The 19,294-nt window shown below is 38.8% G+C and overlaps 1 protein-coding gene and 1 long non-coding RNA gene across 9 annotated transcripts in view; one reads left to right on the top strand and one right to left on the bottom strand.

Moving 5' to 3' along the window:
* Positions 1-8,969, bottom strand: part of LOC308201177 — a 35,365-nt gene extending 26,396 nt beyond the window's left edge. For all 4 annotated transcript variants that reach the window (XR_013956093.1, XR_013956094.1, XR_013956095.1 and 1 more), the window contains exons 1-2: positions 2,981-8,969; positions 1,233-1,351 (exon numbers count right to left, since the gene is read on the bottom strand). This is a non-coding gene — a long non-coding RNA (uncharacterized lncRNA). The remainder of the gene's footprint in view (positions 1-1,232; positions 1,352-2,980) is intronic.
* The window catches only part of ZNF277 (zinc finger protein 277), a 57,374-nt gene extending 43,022 nt beyond the window's left edge, over positions 1-14,352 (top strand). For all 5 annotated transcript variants that reach the window (XM_080608123.1, XM_080608122.1, XM_080608124.1 and 2 more), the window contains 6 exons: positions 1,927-2,059; positions 9,060-9,127; positions 10,256-10,352; positions 11,982-12,024; positions 12,795-12,969; positions 14,009-14,352. In XM_080608123.1, coding sequence (XP_080464249.1) covers positions 1,927-2,059; positions 9,060-9,127; positions 10,256-10,352; positions 11,982-12,024; positions 12,795-12,969; positions 14,009-14,201 — 709 coding nt within the window. In that variant the 3' untranslated portion in view covers positions 14,202-14,352. The remainder of the gene's footprint in view (positions 1-1,926; positions 2,060-9,059; positions 9,128-10,255; positions 10,353-11,981; positions 12,025-12,794; positions 12,970-14,008) is intronic.
* The last annotated feature ends 4,942 nt before the right edge of the window (positions 14,353-19,294 follow it).

The raw sequence follows: 19,294 nt of genomic DNA, 5'->3' as shown, positions 1-19,294 counted from the left end.
TGAAGATATTTTAAGAATGCCTTCTGTGTTATAATTAGTGTTGCAACTGATAAATTGCAGCTGCACTGATTATCAGGAGGACCTCAGGGTGTCATTTAGATGGAGGTTTTTCAAAGCCAATTAAGCCTGTAGTTAATGCACACGCTGAAGTTGCTTCCAAAGCAATGAAAGGCCACTCCTCTCCTCCTGCTGAGAGTAGACTTAATAGCTGTGCTAGTAGGATAGTGCCTGAAAATATTTTTGAGAGCAGAAAAGTCTAATTTTAGACGAATATCATGACTACATGGTGTATGCTGAGGAAATGCATTACATATCTTTCCTGGGAATGCCTTACACAGTCAGAGCATACACTTTATTGTAAGCAGGTAGAGGAAAGCAGATTTTTAAACATGTATTCTGCCACTGGACCTACAATCCCCGAGCTAGGCAGTTTTTAGATTTTTAGGCTGCAAGCACAAGCAGAACTCAATAAGCCTAAACTTTAAAATTCTTGTAAGGCAGAAGAATACTGAGAATCCTGAATTGATGTTCCACACATAAGAGCTGAGTGGAATCTAGCTGCACCTTTGCTGAAGGAGTATGAGGGCTTTCTGGGTGCAGGAACAGACCTAGACACGGTATTGTTTCTGTGTGGGCAAACACTTGAGTGAGAAAATAATTTTCCTCTTCAACGTGTCTGTCTAAAACCACAGAAAAATTACAGAAAGGTCTGACCCAAACACTGTTAAAACTCCTTTTGATTGTATAATCAAGCATGCTTTCATTTGTCAGTAAAAATAAAAATGAAAAATGGGTGACCACTTTTGTTCATAGCCATTGTATTTTTTTAATGTCCATGTCTTTTGAGTCTTGAAGTGTTGTTGACTCGCCGTTCAAACTGTTCTTCCTGCTAGCCAGTAGCACAAAGATACAATTCCCAGTTACAAAATTTTTAATTGAACAGAATGGATTTTGATTTTTCTAAGGATTTTCCCTACCCCTCTGCAGAGATGGCCAAAAGAAACTGTGTCCATCCTGGTAGGATATGTAAGCCATCCCTTATAAGAATACCATTTTAACACATTAACTAGTGTCGCAGGAGATATCCAACAGTTACATGGTTTAATGACATTGCAGCAATTTAATTTATTACAGTAAGTAGATTGATATAATTAATTTGTTATAACGACAGGAGTCACATTGATTAGTCTACTGCATATTTAAGTTGCTAAGTCTTAACATAAATCAGGTACCTTTAAAAATTCAAGTTCCACTCGCCAACAAGGATAGTTAGTAAGGATTCCTGTGCCGTGAGGAGTAACTTTGAGAGGTGTCCCAGCCCAAGGAGAGATCACTGCTGCGCAGCCCACTGCTTCAGCAAGGAGAGCTCAAATTAGTCTTTCTCTGACTGCTGTATTTATAAGATTAAGAGATTGGTTCCTAGTCAAACTTAGAATCTTAACACATTGCTTTCAACCTCTCAGCGTTAAAAGATATGTAGCACGTTCAGGATATGTTTTTTTTTCTCTCTCTAAATGACAATGGAACAGTTACTCATTCATTAGATTCCTGTATAAGTGCATGCTGAATTAAGAATTCAATTGCTTACCAGTCAACGTCCCTCCCATGTCCTGATAGGACAATTCTGGTAAAGCAGACTTTTCTCCCATTTTACTTCTGGGTCAAACAGTATTATCTATAAATATCTAAATATTATCTATATTTTCATTGTATGTAGTTTTTGTTAGAAGTCCGGTTATTTCTGTGTTTGATTGACTGTACTGTGATCTAAGATTTTTTTTGCAAATAAATTGATTTTCCTTTTCATTTGGTTTGCTCTCATGTGCTTAGAATTTATCTTACTTTATATATCTCCAGCTTATTTAAGTATATTATCTTGCACTATTTTTGTTTTAACATGTTGACCTGTTTACCTTTTTATCCTAGTTTGCAGTGTTTATACTGTGAAAAAATCTTCAGAGACAAAAACACACTTAAAGATCATATGAGAAAGAAGCAGCATCGCAGAATCAATGCCAAAAACAAAGAATATGACAGATTTTATATCATTAATTACTTGGTAAGAGGTTCTATGAATAAATCGTACATCAACTAGAGTGATGCAGACAGTATCTTGTTAAAAGTGAGTAATTCCAAACCAGCAATTAGTACAAAGGTCAAAAATCAAGTGAAGGACTCTTAAGAAATATGCTCATTTATGGTATGATATTCTGGATAATTATTAAACTAAGGAATAGTAAACATTTGTTGTTGAGATTTGATTTTGAGAGACGCAAGAATGCAGCTTGAAGAGATGCTAATCATCATGGCATTAGTGCTCAGTCTCTGCTTTAATAACCAGAAGGGAAAATGAGATAAAGTAATGAAATAAATGGAGATCTAACTTGAATGCTACTGGCTTTGAGCTTGTTTTCTACAAACCTTAGGCTGGAAGTGCTCTTCAAAGTATAAATTAAATGCAAAGAGGAGGAAAATGAAAGATACATAGATGAAAGAAAAAGTAAGTGTTTGCTTTTAGCCTCCAGGTAGGTGTATGTTGTTAGGTATTAATATTTTTTATCTCAGATCTTTGAGAGTTTGTATGATGTGTGTGTAACAAATTTTCACTTGCTGTCTTCAACTCTTGAATGTAAGAGCTGCTTTAAAAGCTTCTACACTCTCTCCCAGAAATAACTGTATTTCACCTGAACTAGTCTCTGTGCCTCTTGCATTTGTTAATATCCAGGTTATAAACAATTTTTTCAGGCACTTTTGGATGTTTTACCCACTCTTTCCATTTAATCTCTTTCCCTGGGTTTTACTCCAATCTTCTGAACAAAAAGCTGGACGTTTAAGGCTCTGCAAAGTCCCTTCTACCCTGGGTGGAGTGAATTCCCTCTGTGATCCTGCATGCCTTCCTTCCAAAGATCAGAGATCTGAGACCTTTATTTTCTTTTCTAGATATTTAAATACCACTGCTTTAAAACTGATCTATACTTACTGCATTGTGAGGAAAAAGTTGTGAAGTTTTGCATATTGGTTATTCTCAGCTTCCCAGCAGAACTTAGCATTCACTTCTTCCTTGCAAGTTAGCAGATTTGAATTTAATGTTGTAATTGTAAGTGATTGTAATGTTTTATTTTCTTCTCTATTAGTCTTACAGTAATCTTATATTTTCATTCAGAACTTGGCATTCTCTTTAAATTCCCTTCCGTCTTGAATTTGCATTTGATGTTCAGCTTTGCATTTGTCCCAGCTTTGGTCAGGAAATTGAGCCAGGTGACTGCCTAAAGAAATTTTAGAGACATGCAGGGAGGTCTTAATATCAGCGAAGACACAGCGGCTATGTCATGTTAACATGCAGAACAGGCCAGATTAAATATAACAGCAAGGCTAGTGTTCACACAGCTAACCTCTTTTCTTTCAAAGTAGTGGCCTTGTCCATGCTGTCTACTGGGAATGATCTGTGGCCTGTACACTTCCAGAGCCATGTCCAAGCATTGTCTGGGTAGTGCTGTTGGCATGGCCACGGAGCATGCAAACTATTAAGCAGCGTGGGCAATCACAGGACACTGCTCATGTCAGTGCCCTGGACCTCTGTAGTTATCGCTGGTATTCTGGGCAGGACTTTGCAGAGTGACTTCTTATGCCAGCCTGAACCATTCTGGTACTGGTCACTTGTTAGCATCACTTAGAGATGTATTTTTCATGTCCTTGGTATTACAGACAGGGGATGGTAAATGTAATTCAAATAAAAAATATAAAACCACCAAAATGCTTAAGATCAGCAGGGGGCTGTGTGTGCAAGGTTTGTGACAGTGTGTTTCTAATGCTTCTTCTTGGACATACCTTGGAAGATCACAATTTTTTGTCTGTCTCTGTGTTCTGCTATAGCCATGTTTTCTTTTCACACATTCTCATTTGTCTTTCACTGTTATACAAAACAGGCTGTTTCTATTCACTGTTTCTGATCCTTCAAAGTGTAGCCATATCAGCACTTAAGACATTTTTTCTTTTAAGTAAAGCTTTTTTTTTTTAATAAAACAGACTAAAAACTTAAGCACTTACAGAATAGTTCACTATACAATGTGTATTTGCACACTCATACTACGTGGGATTAAACTTTCCATTAACATGAAAATCTTAGAGTAGTTCCTATGTAGCAGAAAGTATGTATATGCTCTCAAAATAGCTTTCGGTAAACTCTTTTCTTTTCTTGAACATCTTCACAAAGGAGGAAAAGAGATTACAGGGAAGAACTTTAATTTTTTCACTGGGGGTTCTGTAGAATAGCCTGTATATATAAGGAGAAATAACATTATTCTCTACTGCACATTTGTAGTCTACAGTCGATTATGTTAATGTCATAAGACTTTTTTAAAACTGAATTTATATTCAGTGAATTCTAGATGTTATGCAAGGTATACTTGCTGTAATGACATGAAGTAGTGGTTTTACTTCCTCTCCCTCAGCCCTTCACAGTTTACTAGAGGATTTTCTTCTGTAGTGTCAAGCTTTACTGACTTTTCAAGGAGTCTTAAAGATCTGTTCTTTCTATTGCTCTAAATTTCCAGGGGAATTATACAATTTCACAGCTACAGACATGAGTTGAATATTTTATTTGAATTGACAGATACACTGTTTTGATATATACTAGTCAATCCATCTTGACCTAAAGATGTAGAATTAGAATTTATCTATTTTTCATATGTTTTCACAGAAAAGTTTGAATTTGAGAATGTAAAAAAGATATTTCCATGTTCCAAGTTTGTTCGAGTTTGTTTTCATCACAAAGAGACTCTAAGACTAATGATAAACATCCGTATCATCACAGCATTATCCTCTTTACTTTTAGGATGTGCATCATAAAACTTTTCTATCAGCAGCTGGATCTTTAGCTATTTAAATGGATAGTTCTTTGGTACCATCTTACAGACACCTTCTTTAAAGCCAAGTTGTATTTATGTTAATGTCCTTTTTTTCCCGTTACATATTATCTTCACCAAGCCCTGCGTAAAATAGACTTATTAAGCTGGAGCTGGCAGTTTCCTTATTTTGTGGCTTTTTTACTGAGAGGTTTTAAAGGCTTTTTGTTCACATGTCCTGCGAATGCCTGCTGAATTGCCTTATGATCTTCTGGCCAGTTCTTGTGTTTTTAAGTTGATGGCAAAGTTCCCATCGACTTCATTTAGAGCAGTAGGCCTTCCTTGCTTCTTCCTTTCCCTCCATTCTACTTCTGGCTTCACTTGTATTTTTACTGCAGTTGTAAGAATCTGGTTTCATAACATCAGTTACATTTTCTGTTTGTGTGTTGATAATTCCCTCTCCTAAGTTTTCAGTTTGGCTTCACAATGAATAATAGTGCAAATTGTTCTGTAAATGTTTTGGTGTTCTAAGACTTTTCACAACTTGTGTCACAACCCACAAGCTGCATTGATTAGTCTACCTCCGTATTATTGACGTGTTCTGTTGCTCACAGGTTAATGTTAAGATACAGCATTACATTTGATCTTTAGTAGGAGCGGAAGCGCTTTTTTGTCACGTGCATATATAACATTTCTTTCATAAGCAAGTATCAAAAGTTTATTACTTGGTAGTTACATAGAATTAGAATGGGAGTTTTGCAGTTATGCAAATGACTTGAAAGGCAGTGGGGTCACTTGCACAGTTGATTTGGAGGTCTTCTGTCAGTATTGTGTAAGTATGGAAGATGATACCAATCCTATTCCAAAACGGCTGAAGTATAAATTGAAAAAGACCAACGGATAGAGGACGAAGAACTGAGCAGCAGTGCATCCAAGATATATATGTAGGTTACCTTACTTTTCTCAAAAAAAAAGAACCTTCCAACCTAATTTTCTTGTTTCTGTGCCTTTGCAAGCCTGTGTCCCCATGAGTCATCTTGCACCAAGGGTCAAGTAAAAATGGAGAGGGAAGAACTGTGTAGTCGGTGATGCCTACTGGAGGTCATAAAAGAACAGAAAGCAGTCGTAAAACTCTCTTGTTCCCAGTCCAGAGAACTGAGGTAGACCCAGCATGAGAGGGCCTGCCTTTGTTCGCAAGATGGTTACCAGCTGCACTTTAAGTATGGAGTATCCCTTGTAGAAAGTGATGATGTTCATTTTCAAGTCGACTGATGTCACGTATCTGTAGTAATGTAACATCACCATAATGAATGTGCTTATGACTAAGCTAGACAGCTAAAAATGCTACCTATCACTTATTAGAAAATTTTACTTTTCCTCAAAGATGAAAAGCTGTTTTCTTATTGCCAAGCTCTAAATCATCATTATTAGCTGTTGCTGAGGAGGGAAGGGAATTTAGAGAGGTTCCTCTTTATATACAGCCTGCTCTGACTTAAGTAGTGAATAGTTTGTAAAATAGTAAAGGGAAGCACTCCTTCAGTTGGTGGTAGTTCAAGTCTTTATAAAATTGGTATGCTCGTTTCTCTTCAAGGAGAGATCAGGCTCCAAGTGGGGAAGCACTTCATTTTAAAATGAATCCAATGTCTGTTCATTAATGTTGGGGTAAAAGCATCTCTTCTACATGGTAAAGCATCACTAAGTTCTGCAGCAATATGAAACAAATCAGATGATCATAGTAAGGCAGGTGAGAAGAAGGGCAAGGGGAGATTTACAGGGAAATCAGCAGCTGTTTGGAGTTTCTGAGCTCCACAGGCCAGGAATACTATTTGCATGTAGTTCAGTAATTGCTCTTTTGGGAAAAACACCTGAGATAGCAGCTGCCTGTGTCTAGTTTCTCCCATCTCGCAACTTCTTCTTATGTTGGGGTATGTTTTCCCAGTGAAGCATGCAGGCCTTTTCCCTACAAAACCTTTAAAGCTGTGCTTAAGCTGAGGAGATAAATTGTTGGTGAGTCAATTCATCTCTGTATATTTAAACTTTTTTAGAAGAGAAAATCATCAAACCATGCATATTGTCATGCTCTCCTCACTCTTCTATAGAGTTTTCCTCTCCATGAGATATGCAGCAAGTATTTAAAAAATAGTTGTTTTTTCTTGGGTATATATCAAGTCCTGCAGTGCCTTTAATCATGTATTTTCGACTGTGTGAACTATTAACAATGTCAAGTCTAGTTTCTTCTCTGGTTTTGTTAAGGATTTCTTTGGAATCTCAAGAGATGTTTACTGAGAGTTCGTGCATCCCAGATGAAAGAGCAAGGGACCTTGAATGTATAACAAAGCCACCCTTGGTCCCAGATGCTTATCAAGCTGTAATGTTTTTTGCTTTTTTTCTGTGTTTTTTTTTATTTTTAAGACAAAATTGAAAGAGTTTCAAAAATCTTTTGAAGAACTCTGTCCCACCCCATTGATCAGCTTCAGTCTTTTGACACTTTCATGATCATGTCCCCAGTTATCCATTTACCTTGGAATTTTCCAGTGGTACAAGACCTGATTAGCTTTTGTGTTTCTTTTTCTCTCCTCTGAATATGTATAGATGAGCGAAGCAGACTTCTTGCAAGATCCTGCACTGCCTTCTTTGCAGAAATACCGTAAAGAAACAGCAACAATAACGAAGCTTGTGCATAGCTGTTATCTATCCCCTTTCCCCTTCAATTAAAAGTTGAAGCTCAATATTGGCTGCTGTTTTGAACAAGCACTTTTGTGAACATATACTCCAGGTTGCTAAGGGGAAAAACTGTTAGCATCCGTCTTCATTTTGCAGTGGTTGTGAGCTGGTATCCTCTCATTAAGGTGTTAATAGTAGAAGCTATAGGAAACTTGTGTGCAGCTGTGAGAACATGTGGTGAGACGTGTTAATGGCTTCATGTTATCTCACAGTAATGGTGACATTAATGAGTCTCCCTTGTAACTCAGAGAGTTTGCACTCTACCACGTAGCATCCCTGAATTAATTACTGAATTTTCATTCTGTAAACTTTAATGGCATTATGTTTAGAGCTGTCTAGAGATATTTGTGTATCATTTACCTGATAGACAGTAACAGCTTTGAAAGTTCTCATTAAATTGTTAAATGATGTGTATCTTTAAATTCTTTTTCCAAACAGCCATAAAGACAATAATAACACTTGTTGCTAAGGTTGTTATTAAATATATTTATTAGAGGAAGTACTTGAATGAAATAAATGAAAGAATGACCTTTTTGTTCATTGCCTTTTTTTGCTGGGGACAAGATCATCAGCTATGATCTTTGTGAATGCTTCGCAGCCATCAAAAGCATGAGTTCAAAAATACTATTTCAATTACTGGTTAGTTGGCCCTGGTTTGTTTTTAAAGGCAGGAAGAACCTGTCAGAGGAAAGAAAAACACTAGCTAAAGATCACTGTTGGAACTTCAGTAGAGTGCTTCAGCTTTTTATTGTCTGTTATTTATCTCACAGTCATGCCGAGAGTGCCTGCCATTGTGCTGAACACCGCACAAAAGTGTTGTGATAGGCTTTTTGCTGAAGATTTTTAAGGTATAAATAAACAATACAGAGGGTAAAAGAAAGAACAGAACGTCATGGATAGGTATGCTTACATTCAGCTCTGAGAAGAGGGTGGAAGAGAAGCTATATTCTAATCCGTGCCTCAGCGCATGCTGCTTCTCTGTAGTACTCTGTGGCTAGGTTTGTGCTACGCCTTTTTACCAGCATAACCTTGTGTGAGATATGAGCACTGGCTGGTGTAGCTATGCCAACTAAAGTCTCAGAAGCAATAGCTGCATTGTTTAATCAGCATATGCTGCATGTAGAAGAAGGAGGGCAGATTGGATTGAGCAAGTGTGCTGGCAAACACAAACCAGTGATCAAACATCCCCACCTTGGCAACTTCTTGGTACTGTTGCAACGGTAGTTTTACACAGAGCTTGAATGCTCTTCGTGAGAGCTCTGTGCCAAATCATTTTCTTCACAGATCTAGTGTGGGGAGCCCATTAAAAGATAAATGTATTGTTATTTTAAAAGTTATTACTAAGGCAGGGCTGTATGACTGCCTTTAACTCATAGAAATACCGGAGTGATCCAAAATAAGGTGTTGATTATGACTTCCAAATATTCATTCATTTGATATATAAAATGTGACGTGAATCAGAAAATGTTTATCTTTTTTCTTTTTCACCAGGAATTTGGAAAGTCCTGGGAGGAGGTGCAGTCAGAGGATGATCGGGAAATACTAGATAACCTGGAAGAGTAAGTGTTACGTATGTGCATATTATAAAGACTTGAAAGAACATTACTGTTGAAAGTAGTTACAGGGAAAATGCTGTGCACAGTTAGTACACAGTTAAAATTCATTTAAGCCAGTCAAATCAACTTCAAATTGTTCTCATTAAAGACATTTCTCCACAATGAGAACTATAAATTTCATATTTCAACCACAAGCCTACGTATTTATTTTTTTTCATATAGTTCAAACAGCAGTCTTTATGGTTTATAATGATGTGGGCAAAACTTTTTTTTTTACTTTCGTATTTAAAAATGGTTGAACTGCATTTGCTCACGTTTCAAATCTAGAGTAAGCATCCGAAATGTCAGCATAAAAAAGAAGTTGTATGAAAAAGTCTGATAAAAAGGTAACAGCTAGAGATTAAAGCAGAATTTTGAAGGAAACTTCAGTGGTGCTGTTTGAGGGCAACATCTGCCTCTGTCTGTTATTCTTGGCTCCAGGCCTTCAGGTCACTACCAAACCTCCACTACCCATCTAGTTCTGCCTGTGACTTAAGCTTAACTTTACTTGATTAAAAACTGGGTGCAACAATACCACTATTTCTAAGCAGTGTTGTGGAACTAAATGGATAAATGCTGGTATTTATTTTCTATGTGCATATCTAAATGTTGCATAAATGAGTGTTTCTTTCTAGAATAATATTTGATAAGTAACACTTGGAGTGAACTCTGCGTGATGTTTATGTCTGTGGCTGGTGTATTAAAAGATTAGAAAAATTTGAAAGATCTTACAAAAATAAATACTGAAGGCAATTTTTTTATAACTTGTGAAACTGGATAGAAACTGAAGTTAAGATCCTGTTAGTTAGCAGTGCAGACAAATTCAAGTGTGACTTACTGCCTACCTGCACAGGAATTACTCAGCAGTAACTGCTCAGTTATTATTGAATTTCTAATTTTTTTTTAGACAGTAAAGCAGTTTCTAATCACATATTCAGCTATAAATCCACATTCTCTTCCACCCCATTTAAAGTATTCAGTTTCTCTGAATTTATTTCTGGTGCTGTAAGAGCAGAAGCTGAAGTGCTCTTTCACAAACTATCTCTACTCTTTTCCACAATTAAATGAATATTTTTGACTCTTAATCATAAGAGACTGGTCTGACTGGGAAGAGCATCCTGTGTGTGCAGTTTGCCTGTTCTGTGAACAACAAGCAGACACCACTGGAAAACTCTATCTTCACATGCAGGTAAGACTGGTGGTGGTGGTTTTATGCTGATGGGCATCTTAGCTCCACCACACTGCTCTTTCACTCCCCTTCTCAAAAAAAAAAAAAAAAAGAGGGGGAGAAAATATGGTGTAAAAAGAAGGCTCATGAGTTAAGATAAGGACAGGGAGATTAGTCAACAATTATCGTCATGGCAAAACAAACTCAGCATAGGGAGATGAATGCAACTTAATGCTAACTAATAACAGAGTAGAGCAGTGAGAACTAAAAGCAATCTAAAAGCACCTTCCCCCTTCGTCTGCCATCTTCCACCTCCACCCCCTGAGCAGAACAGGAGAATGGGGAATGGGGGCTGTGGCTGGTCCCTAACGCTTCGTCTCCACTTAGTCTCTGCCGCTCCTTCACGGTCCCTCTCTGCCCCTGCTCCCCGTGGGGTCCCTCCCACGGGATGCCGTCCTTCCCCAACTGAGCCTGAGGGGGCTGCCCACAGGCAGCAGCTCTTCAAGAACTGCTCCCACACGGCTCCGTACCACGGGGTCCATCCCCCAGGAGCAAACTGCTCCAGCACGGGTCCCCCACGGGTGGGTGGCAGCTCCCCCCAGACCCCCTGCTCCTGCGTGGGCTCCTCTCCACGGGCTGCAGCTCCGGCCCGGGGCCTGCTCCTGCGGGGGCTCTCCATGGGCCGCAGCCTCCTCCAGGCCACATCCACCTGCTCCACCGGGGGCTCCTCCACGGGCTGCAGCGTGGAGATCTGCTCCGTGTGGGACCCATGGGCTGCAGGGGGACAGCCTGCTCCACCAGGGGCCTCTCCACAGGCCGCAGGGGAACTCAAGCAGCCGGAGTACCTCCTGCCGTCCTTCTGCACTGACCTTGGGGTCTGCAGGGCTGCTTCTCTCACATTTTCTCACTCCTCTCTTGCAGCTGCTGTTGCACAGCAGTTGCTTTCCCCTTTCTTCAATCCTCTGTCCCAGAGGCCCAACCAGCGTTGCTCACTGGCCCGGCTCTGGCCAGCAGCAGGTCCCTTTTGGAGCTGGCTGGAGCTGGCTCTGATCTGACATGGGGCAGCTGCTGGGCTCCTCTCAAAGCAACCATCCCTGCTGCAGCCCCCTCCCCACTACCAAAACCTTGCTATGTAAGCCAAATATACTTGTTTTAAATATCAGTTCTTTCAGCACTTTGGAATTCAAAAGTAGGATTGTGGCATTTTTCTTAAGATTAAATCAGCTGCTGAACTGGAATGCCTTCTTTAGTGCACAACGAAGGCACTGCATCTCTAGCATCTGCCCTCTATAATATTCAATAGAATCAAGTTTTACATTAATAGTATGAATAGGTATTACTTGTGAGTGTACAGACTGGTGCATACAATAAAATAGTAGCATTTTTAATAATAAAGTTGCTTGATGATTTAAAACATTTGATGGTTAGCATCTGTGTTTCAGTTTTAATAAACTAATTAATAGGAGAGTTGCAGTTTAACAAAATATGAAAGTTTCTGATGAAATAACTTTCAGGCGTTATTCCATACATTAGTGTTTGCATGTCTGTATGTCTGTGTCAGTCTGAAAAGCTGCGCTGTCTTCAGCGTGGACTAGTACAAGTATTGGGAATGAGAATTTTTCCTTTCTTTTGTTTTTTTTTTTCCCCTAGAAATCACATGGATTTGACTTCCTTAAAATAAAGTCAGAACATGGTGAGTAAGAGATGCTGTAATTGTCAGCATTTGCTGCTAGTATGGCGAAAACCACATTATAAGAATACCGGAAAACAGCTGTATCAATTTGTTTTTTGTTTGGACATCTAACTTTTCCATTATGGAAACTGTTTCTGCCAGCTTATAAAAGACAGCCAAGAACACTTTATTTTTCTGGTACTCTCGTACCTGTGTCAGCTCCTTGCTTTCTGCATGCTCCTCAAGATTTTAATTCATCACAAAAATGAAGTCAGATTTGCAAAAAAAACACAGGCCAGAAGCTTTTGTTAACTGCACTTTCCCTGCTTCTTTCCTCAGTAGAGCTGTTAGTGCCAAGGATGTGTGCTATTTTCTGTAGAACCATTGGATTCTTTCACAGAGTGGCCTCTACAAATAGCTGCTCTATGAGTCCCACATCCGGCTGGCGGAGCCCTGGAATAAGTATTACTATTATTAATAGGATTATTATTATTATGCCTGTTAAGACTTGCTTGCAATTTAGAAGGCTGTGGTCTAAGCTGCGTTTGCCCAATGTTTCCTTTCTCCTCTAGACGGAGAGGAAGCAAAATGTTTGTAATTTTTACTGTAAGAGAAGGACCAGTTCCCCTGCAGCTGGGAGGAAACATTTGCTCGGTTAGTTTGCTAAGTTACAGTGTTCAGGCAGTGCTGGTCTTCAGTAACCTTTATAAACCTTTATGCTTAATCCAGGAAAGCATTTGTAAATTAAGTGTTATATTCCTCAAGTGTTTGTTTGCTACTGTCTCTCCTAGGTCTGAACTTTTATCAGCAAGTAAAGCTAGTGAACTTCATAAGGAGGGAAATCCATCATTGTCGTTGTTACAACTGCCAGGAAAAATTTCAGTCTAAAGGAGGATTGATAAGTCATATGGAAGAGACAAAACACATCACATTCCTGCCACCCAGGTCTACGTGGGACCAACCACAGTAAGGACAAACATATTTCTTCCAGCATTTATACTGCTGTCTGTTAATGTCTGTAAAGCAAGAAGTTGAAAGTTCTGTTTTTTGCCAGTGCTGCAGTGCCCAAAGCCCCTCAGCTCTACTAGCACAGATAAAATAGTAAGTGGTCTCAGAACTACTCAGAAATCCCTGTACTATCCGAAGCTAAAATGAGCATGGGATACTGCTCTTCTAGTTGCATCCTGGATGCAGTGTCACCATAAGCCATGTCTGCACTGTCAAATTAGTATGCTAGAGATCTTATTTCAAAGTTGTCTTTTGCGTGTGTTTGCAGTCATGCAGTGCACAGTGAAAAGCACAAGTGTTGCGCTCTGAGCACTTTCTCCTGGTGGAACAAAGGTTGAATCTGTGCACTAAGGCAGCATCTCGAACACTCCAAATTCTAGACACAAGGTCTTTGAGCCATTAGCTCTCTACAGAGATGCAATTCCTGCCTAGGATGGGCATCTGGCACATATTTCATTGCTAGTAAAGGTAGTGAACATATGGTTCTGGAAACAAATCGAACCCCTTCTTTTGCACACCTAATGCAGATATATGTATAATATCTGCCTAATTTTAGGCATCAAAACAAGATGTCTCTTTATCCGTGTTTTTTCCCAGAGCAAATGGAGAGAGTGTAACATAGCACTGATTGAGATTGCAAGCATGTTCTGTATATCTGGGGGATGATGGCATAGATGGTAGAGCACAGGGAGTGTTCTCACTTAAAAAAATCTGTTAAGCATTTGTTATGGGACAGATCTGGATCCGTGGCCTCAGTTGTGAGAATGGGCAGGGGAAGAAAAGGAAGGCTTGTCTGTTGCTGCCTCTTCTGTGTGACTCTTCCAAGGTGTACGTGTCAGTTGATTTTTTGAGCATGCTGATTACTCATTGCAGAAAACTGAACTTTCTCATTTTTCCGTTTTATGAATCTAATCTCATAAAATAAGCACAGCCTTTTTAGAACAAAATATGTGACTATCTAGTAATATTCTATTCTGTTAAACCTTGTTGCTTCCAGGTATTATTTTCCTACCTATGAAAATGATACACTGCTGTGTACACTGTCAGACAGTGAAGATCTGGTAACTGAGGATCAAAGTGAAGATGTCCCTGTTGTAAGTGAAGATATATCCAATCTAAAAGCTCTCAAACAGAGCAGTGTTTTAAACCAGCTACTGTGTGAAGAGAACAACAGTCAGGAGAAAAATTGACCTTGAATTACAGTTGCTGACCTTTGAGTGTTTCTCCTGGAAGACAAAAAACACATTCTTCCACTCATATTGGACTACAGTTCACTTCATTAATGTTGTTTCTGGGCAAATATTACATGAATGGGAATGCTAAATAAAATTTGTTTGCAAAGTTTTTTGTTTATCTTCCTTTAAGTTTTAGCTTTATTTTAAGACTAAGTGCTGGATTTTCTGCTTGGTTCTTACAATACTGTTGGTATTATTCAAAAATAGGATTTTTCTTCTTTTTTTTTTTTCTGAATATACCAAAATCAGAGTTCTACTTTAAGGCCATCTCGTGAAAACCATGAAAAATTGAGACAGTATGTCTTTATATATAAGCCAATGAGTAAAACTGCTATGCGTTACTGCTCTTAGAAAGCATGTGGAAAAGAACCTGAATTTCACTTTTGGTCTGTTACATAAAGCAAATTTCGCTATTTTTAGATTTCTTCAAAGTGAATATGGATCTGTATATTTCTATTATTCATTATCAAAATACCAGATACAGAGTGCCTGTTCTGAAAACTGGCCCAGAAACATCAGTAAAGCTCTGCATGGCTCATGGGTATCTGACTGCATGGAATGCTGTCAATATGAAGCCTCGAAATGTGTAGGACAATTGCAATCTTGGTTGCATCAAAAATCCACAGAATTTAAAATAGCCTTATTGCATGGTCATGAACTGAGATGCGAAATAAATGACTTAGGGGATTGCAGGCACGTAAGTCCAAATTAAATCCTCAAAATCTCTACTCAGCTGTCCATTGAAGTTACCGTATTTACTATAATATGGAACTTAAAAGTTCCCCACGTAATAGGTGATAGGCCTTCACCATGTCCAGAAACACCATAGTGTTGATAGGGCAAAGCAGCTCATACCCTAGGTCCTACTAGGATGATCAAAACTAGGTATTCTTGCCTCTGTTTCTCCTCTGAAATTTTATTTATGGTAGTGCTAGAGTTCAGGTTTGGCTTTGTGTAACCGCTCTCAAAAGGTAACCCGTTCCTTTTTCTTCTTTAGCTCAGTGTTAAAGCACTTGCCCAAAGTATGGCAAACTTGGCTCAGTGCCCTTCCCTGCCTCAAAAGATTCAAAGCCATAGCTTTGTCTTTGCACAGGTCCCTTTACGTGAAATAGATTGCTGTCAATAAGAGTTACGTTTGTCATTATATGGTGATTAAGAATTAGATACCAGTCCCTAGGAGCAGGAGCTAAAGCTCAAATCTTTACACGTGTTCTGGTAAGCTTCTATATCCAGCCTAATTCACCATGCAGTATATTTGCATCAATTTCTTCTAATTTGTAGTGAACTTGGTTTCTCCTGGCATTACCTATCACCCAGTAGCACCTCTGTTTGCTTCCCCTTTCCTTTTTGCTCTGGGGCCCAGGTGCTCTAGAGATAGGTTACAACAACAGGATGCTGAAAATGTACTGAGAAAGGCAGAGCAGCCCCCTAACTGCACAGTGAAACAGACACAGAAGCAATTTCTCTCTCTGTCAGGAGGAAATGGGATAGAAGTGGTTCAGCAGGTGCTGAGAATACAGACAAAGGAAGGGGGCAGATGTACTCATATATCTGCATTGCCTTTGAATAAACTGGTTCAAAAATTATTTTTTTTTCTTTGAACTGGAACATATGACCATCTTAAAGAAACTGTAATTTGTACTTCTTGCATGTGAAATGTATTTAATTTCATACAGTAATTGGCTGTAGCTATTGATTTTTTTTTCATTTTATGTAGTTTTCTTCCCAAGCATCTACTTTTCTTCCTAAATTAGAAATTGATCCCAGTCTTTGCTTTTTCATCAGATTCTACAGCTGAGGTGGGAGTAAGAATTAGTAGGGTTTACATTAATAATAAGTGTGTTGTTGAGCAGTGGAAGAAATCAGCAAGGGAACTGTGGGTAAATCAGCAGCACACGGATGTGTTTTATGGCAAGCCAATCTCAGAAGGGCACATTAGGGGGAAAGATAAAATTTTATTGTTATATCATAAAGTGAAATAGCAAAATGTTTCCTAATCAAGAGGAATGTCATGCTGAGTCACTCGAAACCCTACAAAATGAAATCAAAAATGTTAATATCAGCAGTATGAGGTGGCTGTTGTTCCTGGTTCTAACAGAAATCTGAAGCTGCAATTTTTCAGTGTAGAATTAAGAGAGTATCGTAAGAGGAATTTAAATTTTTTTAAAAAATTTGTTAAATTTAAAGTTTAAAATTGTAAAAACAACATGGACTGCTTGACTTTTTTGAGTAGAGAAGAAAAGGTGCTCAGGAAAAATTTATCAACAGTGTACCAGTTCACTGAAAATACAGGGAACAGCGAGGAATCAGATTGGAGTTGACCTTGTTACTTCAAGTATGCACGGCAGGCAACAAGGTAGGTTTGAAGTCTCCATAAGTTCAGAGAGAAAGTTGGGGTACAATTTCTAGTAAATATTGAGCGTCTTCATTTAAGCACAATGATGCTTCTAATTAAAGATTTTGCTTGATCATACTGTCTTTGTTTGTTTCATAGCCACAGTTTTCCCAGGGAATACTTGTCCTCTGTCTAAAGCACAGCTAATATGAGTGTCTGTTTTAAAACTGAAGTATTTTTTTATTGCCATTGGATGGGAGACACAGTTATGACTGCAGACAGTGTATAGGCTCAGCTCTTATATGAGCAAATACATACTTTTAAAACAAGCATTTTTGGAAGTATTACAAAATAGTTTTTTTATAAGTCATGGAATAGACAGCAACTGTGCTTGATAGAGTCAAATTAGAAGATTGAGTGGTGCTAACTGTTATGAAAAAAGCTGCTCTAGTTTAAGTCCAGCACACATTTCTTACCATAATATTTCCTCTTAGCTTAGATCTTCACTCCATGTACACTCCATGTACATACTCCCTTCACTTTATCTAAAACTGTCCTCTTGACAGGAGCAAAAAGGAGCAAAAAGGCTTGTGTCCTGGTGACCAGCAATTTCTCCTGCCTGCTTTAAAAATACGTTAATTATATCTCTGATACTCTTCCACGTACAATTTATTCTGACAATTCTATGCAGACTTGATCTTTCTTAATGAGTTAATGGTTACTGACTTTAATTTAAGACGCTTACTGTTTTCAGTTTCTGTATTACATTTGTCTGGCATGCTTTGCAAGAACTGTCAGTGGCTGCTCTCAGCTGGCTAAATGGTAAGCCATGTGTGAAACCCCCAAGTAAGTCTCTAAAATGTCTCTTCGCTATTGTCATCTCTCAGTTCCATCACTGCCTCCGAATTCTGGTTAGATCACTACTGGTGATCTCTCATTTTCTATCTCTTATTGTTCACTGAGTGATTTGTTCAACGTAAGTCTGGTACAAGACACCTGTGTACAGTACAGTTACTTTCTTCCAAGTATACCAGTCTCCATGGGCAAAGTCAAATCCAGAGTGGACATTGGACATAGTCCTTGGAAAGGACTGCTATTGAACAGCAGCAAATTTCACAGCTTTGCTTACGACTTGTTGCTGTATTAAATGTCCTTGCATTATTGCATTTTACTTATATACAGAGGCAAAGGAGAATCAAAGGTCCCTGGAGAAAATCTGTTTTTCTCGGTGGCAATGAATCTTTTTTTTCCCTGGGAAGTTTTGTTAAATCTGTCTTTGAAAGGTCATTTTTGTTTAGTTGTTTTGTTGCTAAGATGCTTTATTGGCTTTATTTACAATAGAAAGACGGAAGTGGGTATGGTCAAATAACACCCTCATCTATCTCTGCCAGGTCCATAAACCTTGGGTAGATAACAACGGTTGTGTAGACCAGGTATTGGTAACCTCGGAGTGAGTTACTGCAATTACACCTAACCGCCATTAGAATCAGCGCTGCTGAAATGCTGCAGGCAGCAGTGGCTGAACAAAAAGCCCAGCTAATGTAAAACTCATTCCTTTTCTCCACGAGTACTGAATGTGCTGTTCTGCACAAAGCTGTTGGTTTTTGTGTGTTTGTGTGTTTGTTTTCCCCTCTGTTGGAACTTTTCTGCTTCTGAGGCTCGCTTCATTTGACTTCTTCCGCCAGTGAAAATTTTAGCTGCCTCAACTATGATTTTAGAGCTTCCTTCCCCAAACTCTTTCTTATGAAGATCCAGATCAGGTTAGAAATTGCCATGTGACCTGTTAGTTGAAATTACATTTGATATTTTACATTCCTGATAAATTCACTCTCTCTGCTGGAAGAGCAGGGAAATTCAGGATACGTACAATCAAAAATATATCAGTCTTGTTTGCACTAATTTAGATAGAAGTAAAAGCATTTTCTTGCTAGAAATGTTCCTTGTAACACAGTTCTCTGTCTGGTTTACCATCCTGGGACTGAGGATCTGCCTGTGTGTAGATACATACAAACCTAATGTCTGAGCTTCCGTTATAAACAGTCAATGTAGCCCGTGGATCCTAGAGAGTCATTTGGCTCACTCCACAGTAAAACACCTAAAAGTTTATTCAGCTCTTCACAGGCAGGCATCTAAGTGTCATCTGAGATGTTTGAAAATAACCTGGTCTCCAGCAGCTGCTCCTAAAGGATGCTGATCTCTCAAAGGTCTCGTGTCAGTTTTGTCAACTGTACAGGGGCAGTTCAAATGCCGTGGAGCATCTCAGATGGCCCTGAGGCATACCAAAGTCTGAGCGGCTAAACCCAGCACCTTTGGCTGGCAGCTAAATATCTCTTTTAGACTGTGTGAACTATAGTGGAAACTGACACCTAGGTCACATCTGTTCACCTACATCTGCACTCCTAAATTTGGTTACATTAATTTGGATCAGAACCCTACCCTGCCTAATTAATGTAATCTGAAGTTGGAGGTCTACATGGATCAGGTGATTTGCCTTCTGGAAAGAACTAGCTTTGACAGCTGTATTGGAAATATCTGAAACCAGTCATTTAATCTCTGTCACTGTTCTCACAGCAGCTTTGGGGGCAGGAGGACAATTGATTACCATTTGGCACGTGTGGTCATAGGTTAAATTATAATCATGGATCTAAATGTACAAATCGCTAAAAACAGCAAAAGCATCAAAATACGTGCATAAGAGTTTCCTTGATCCAGA

This window comes from Anser brachyrhynchus, assembly GCF_964034855.1.
Source record: "Anser brachyrhynchus genome assembly, chromosome: 1".
NCBI lineage: Eukaryota > Metazoa > Chordata > Aves > Anseriformes > Anatidae > Anser > Anser brachyrhynchus.
The sequence above is the reverse complement of the archived record's forward strand: the minus strand, read 5'-3'. Positions and strand labels throughout refer to the sequence as shown.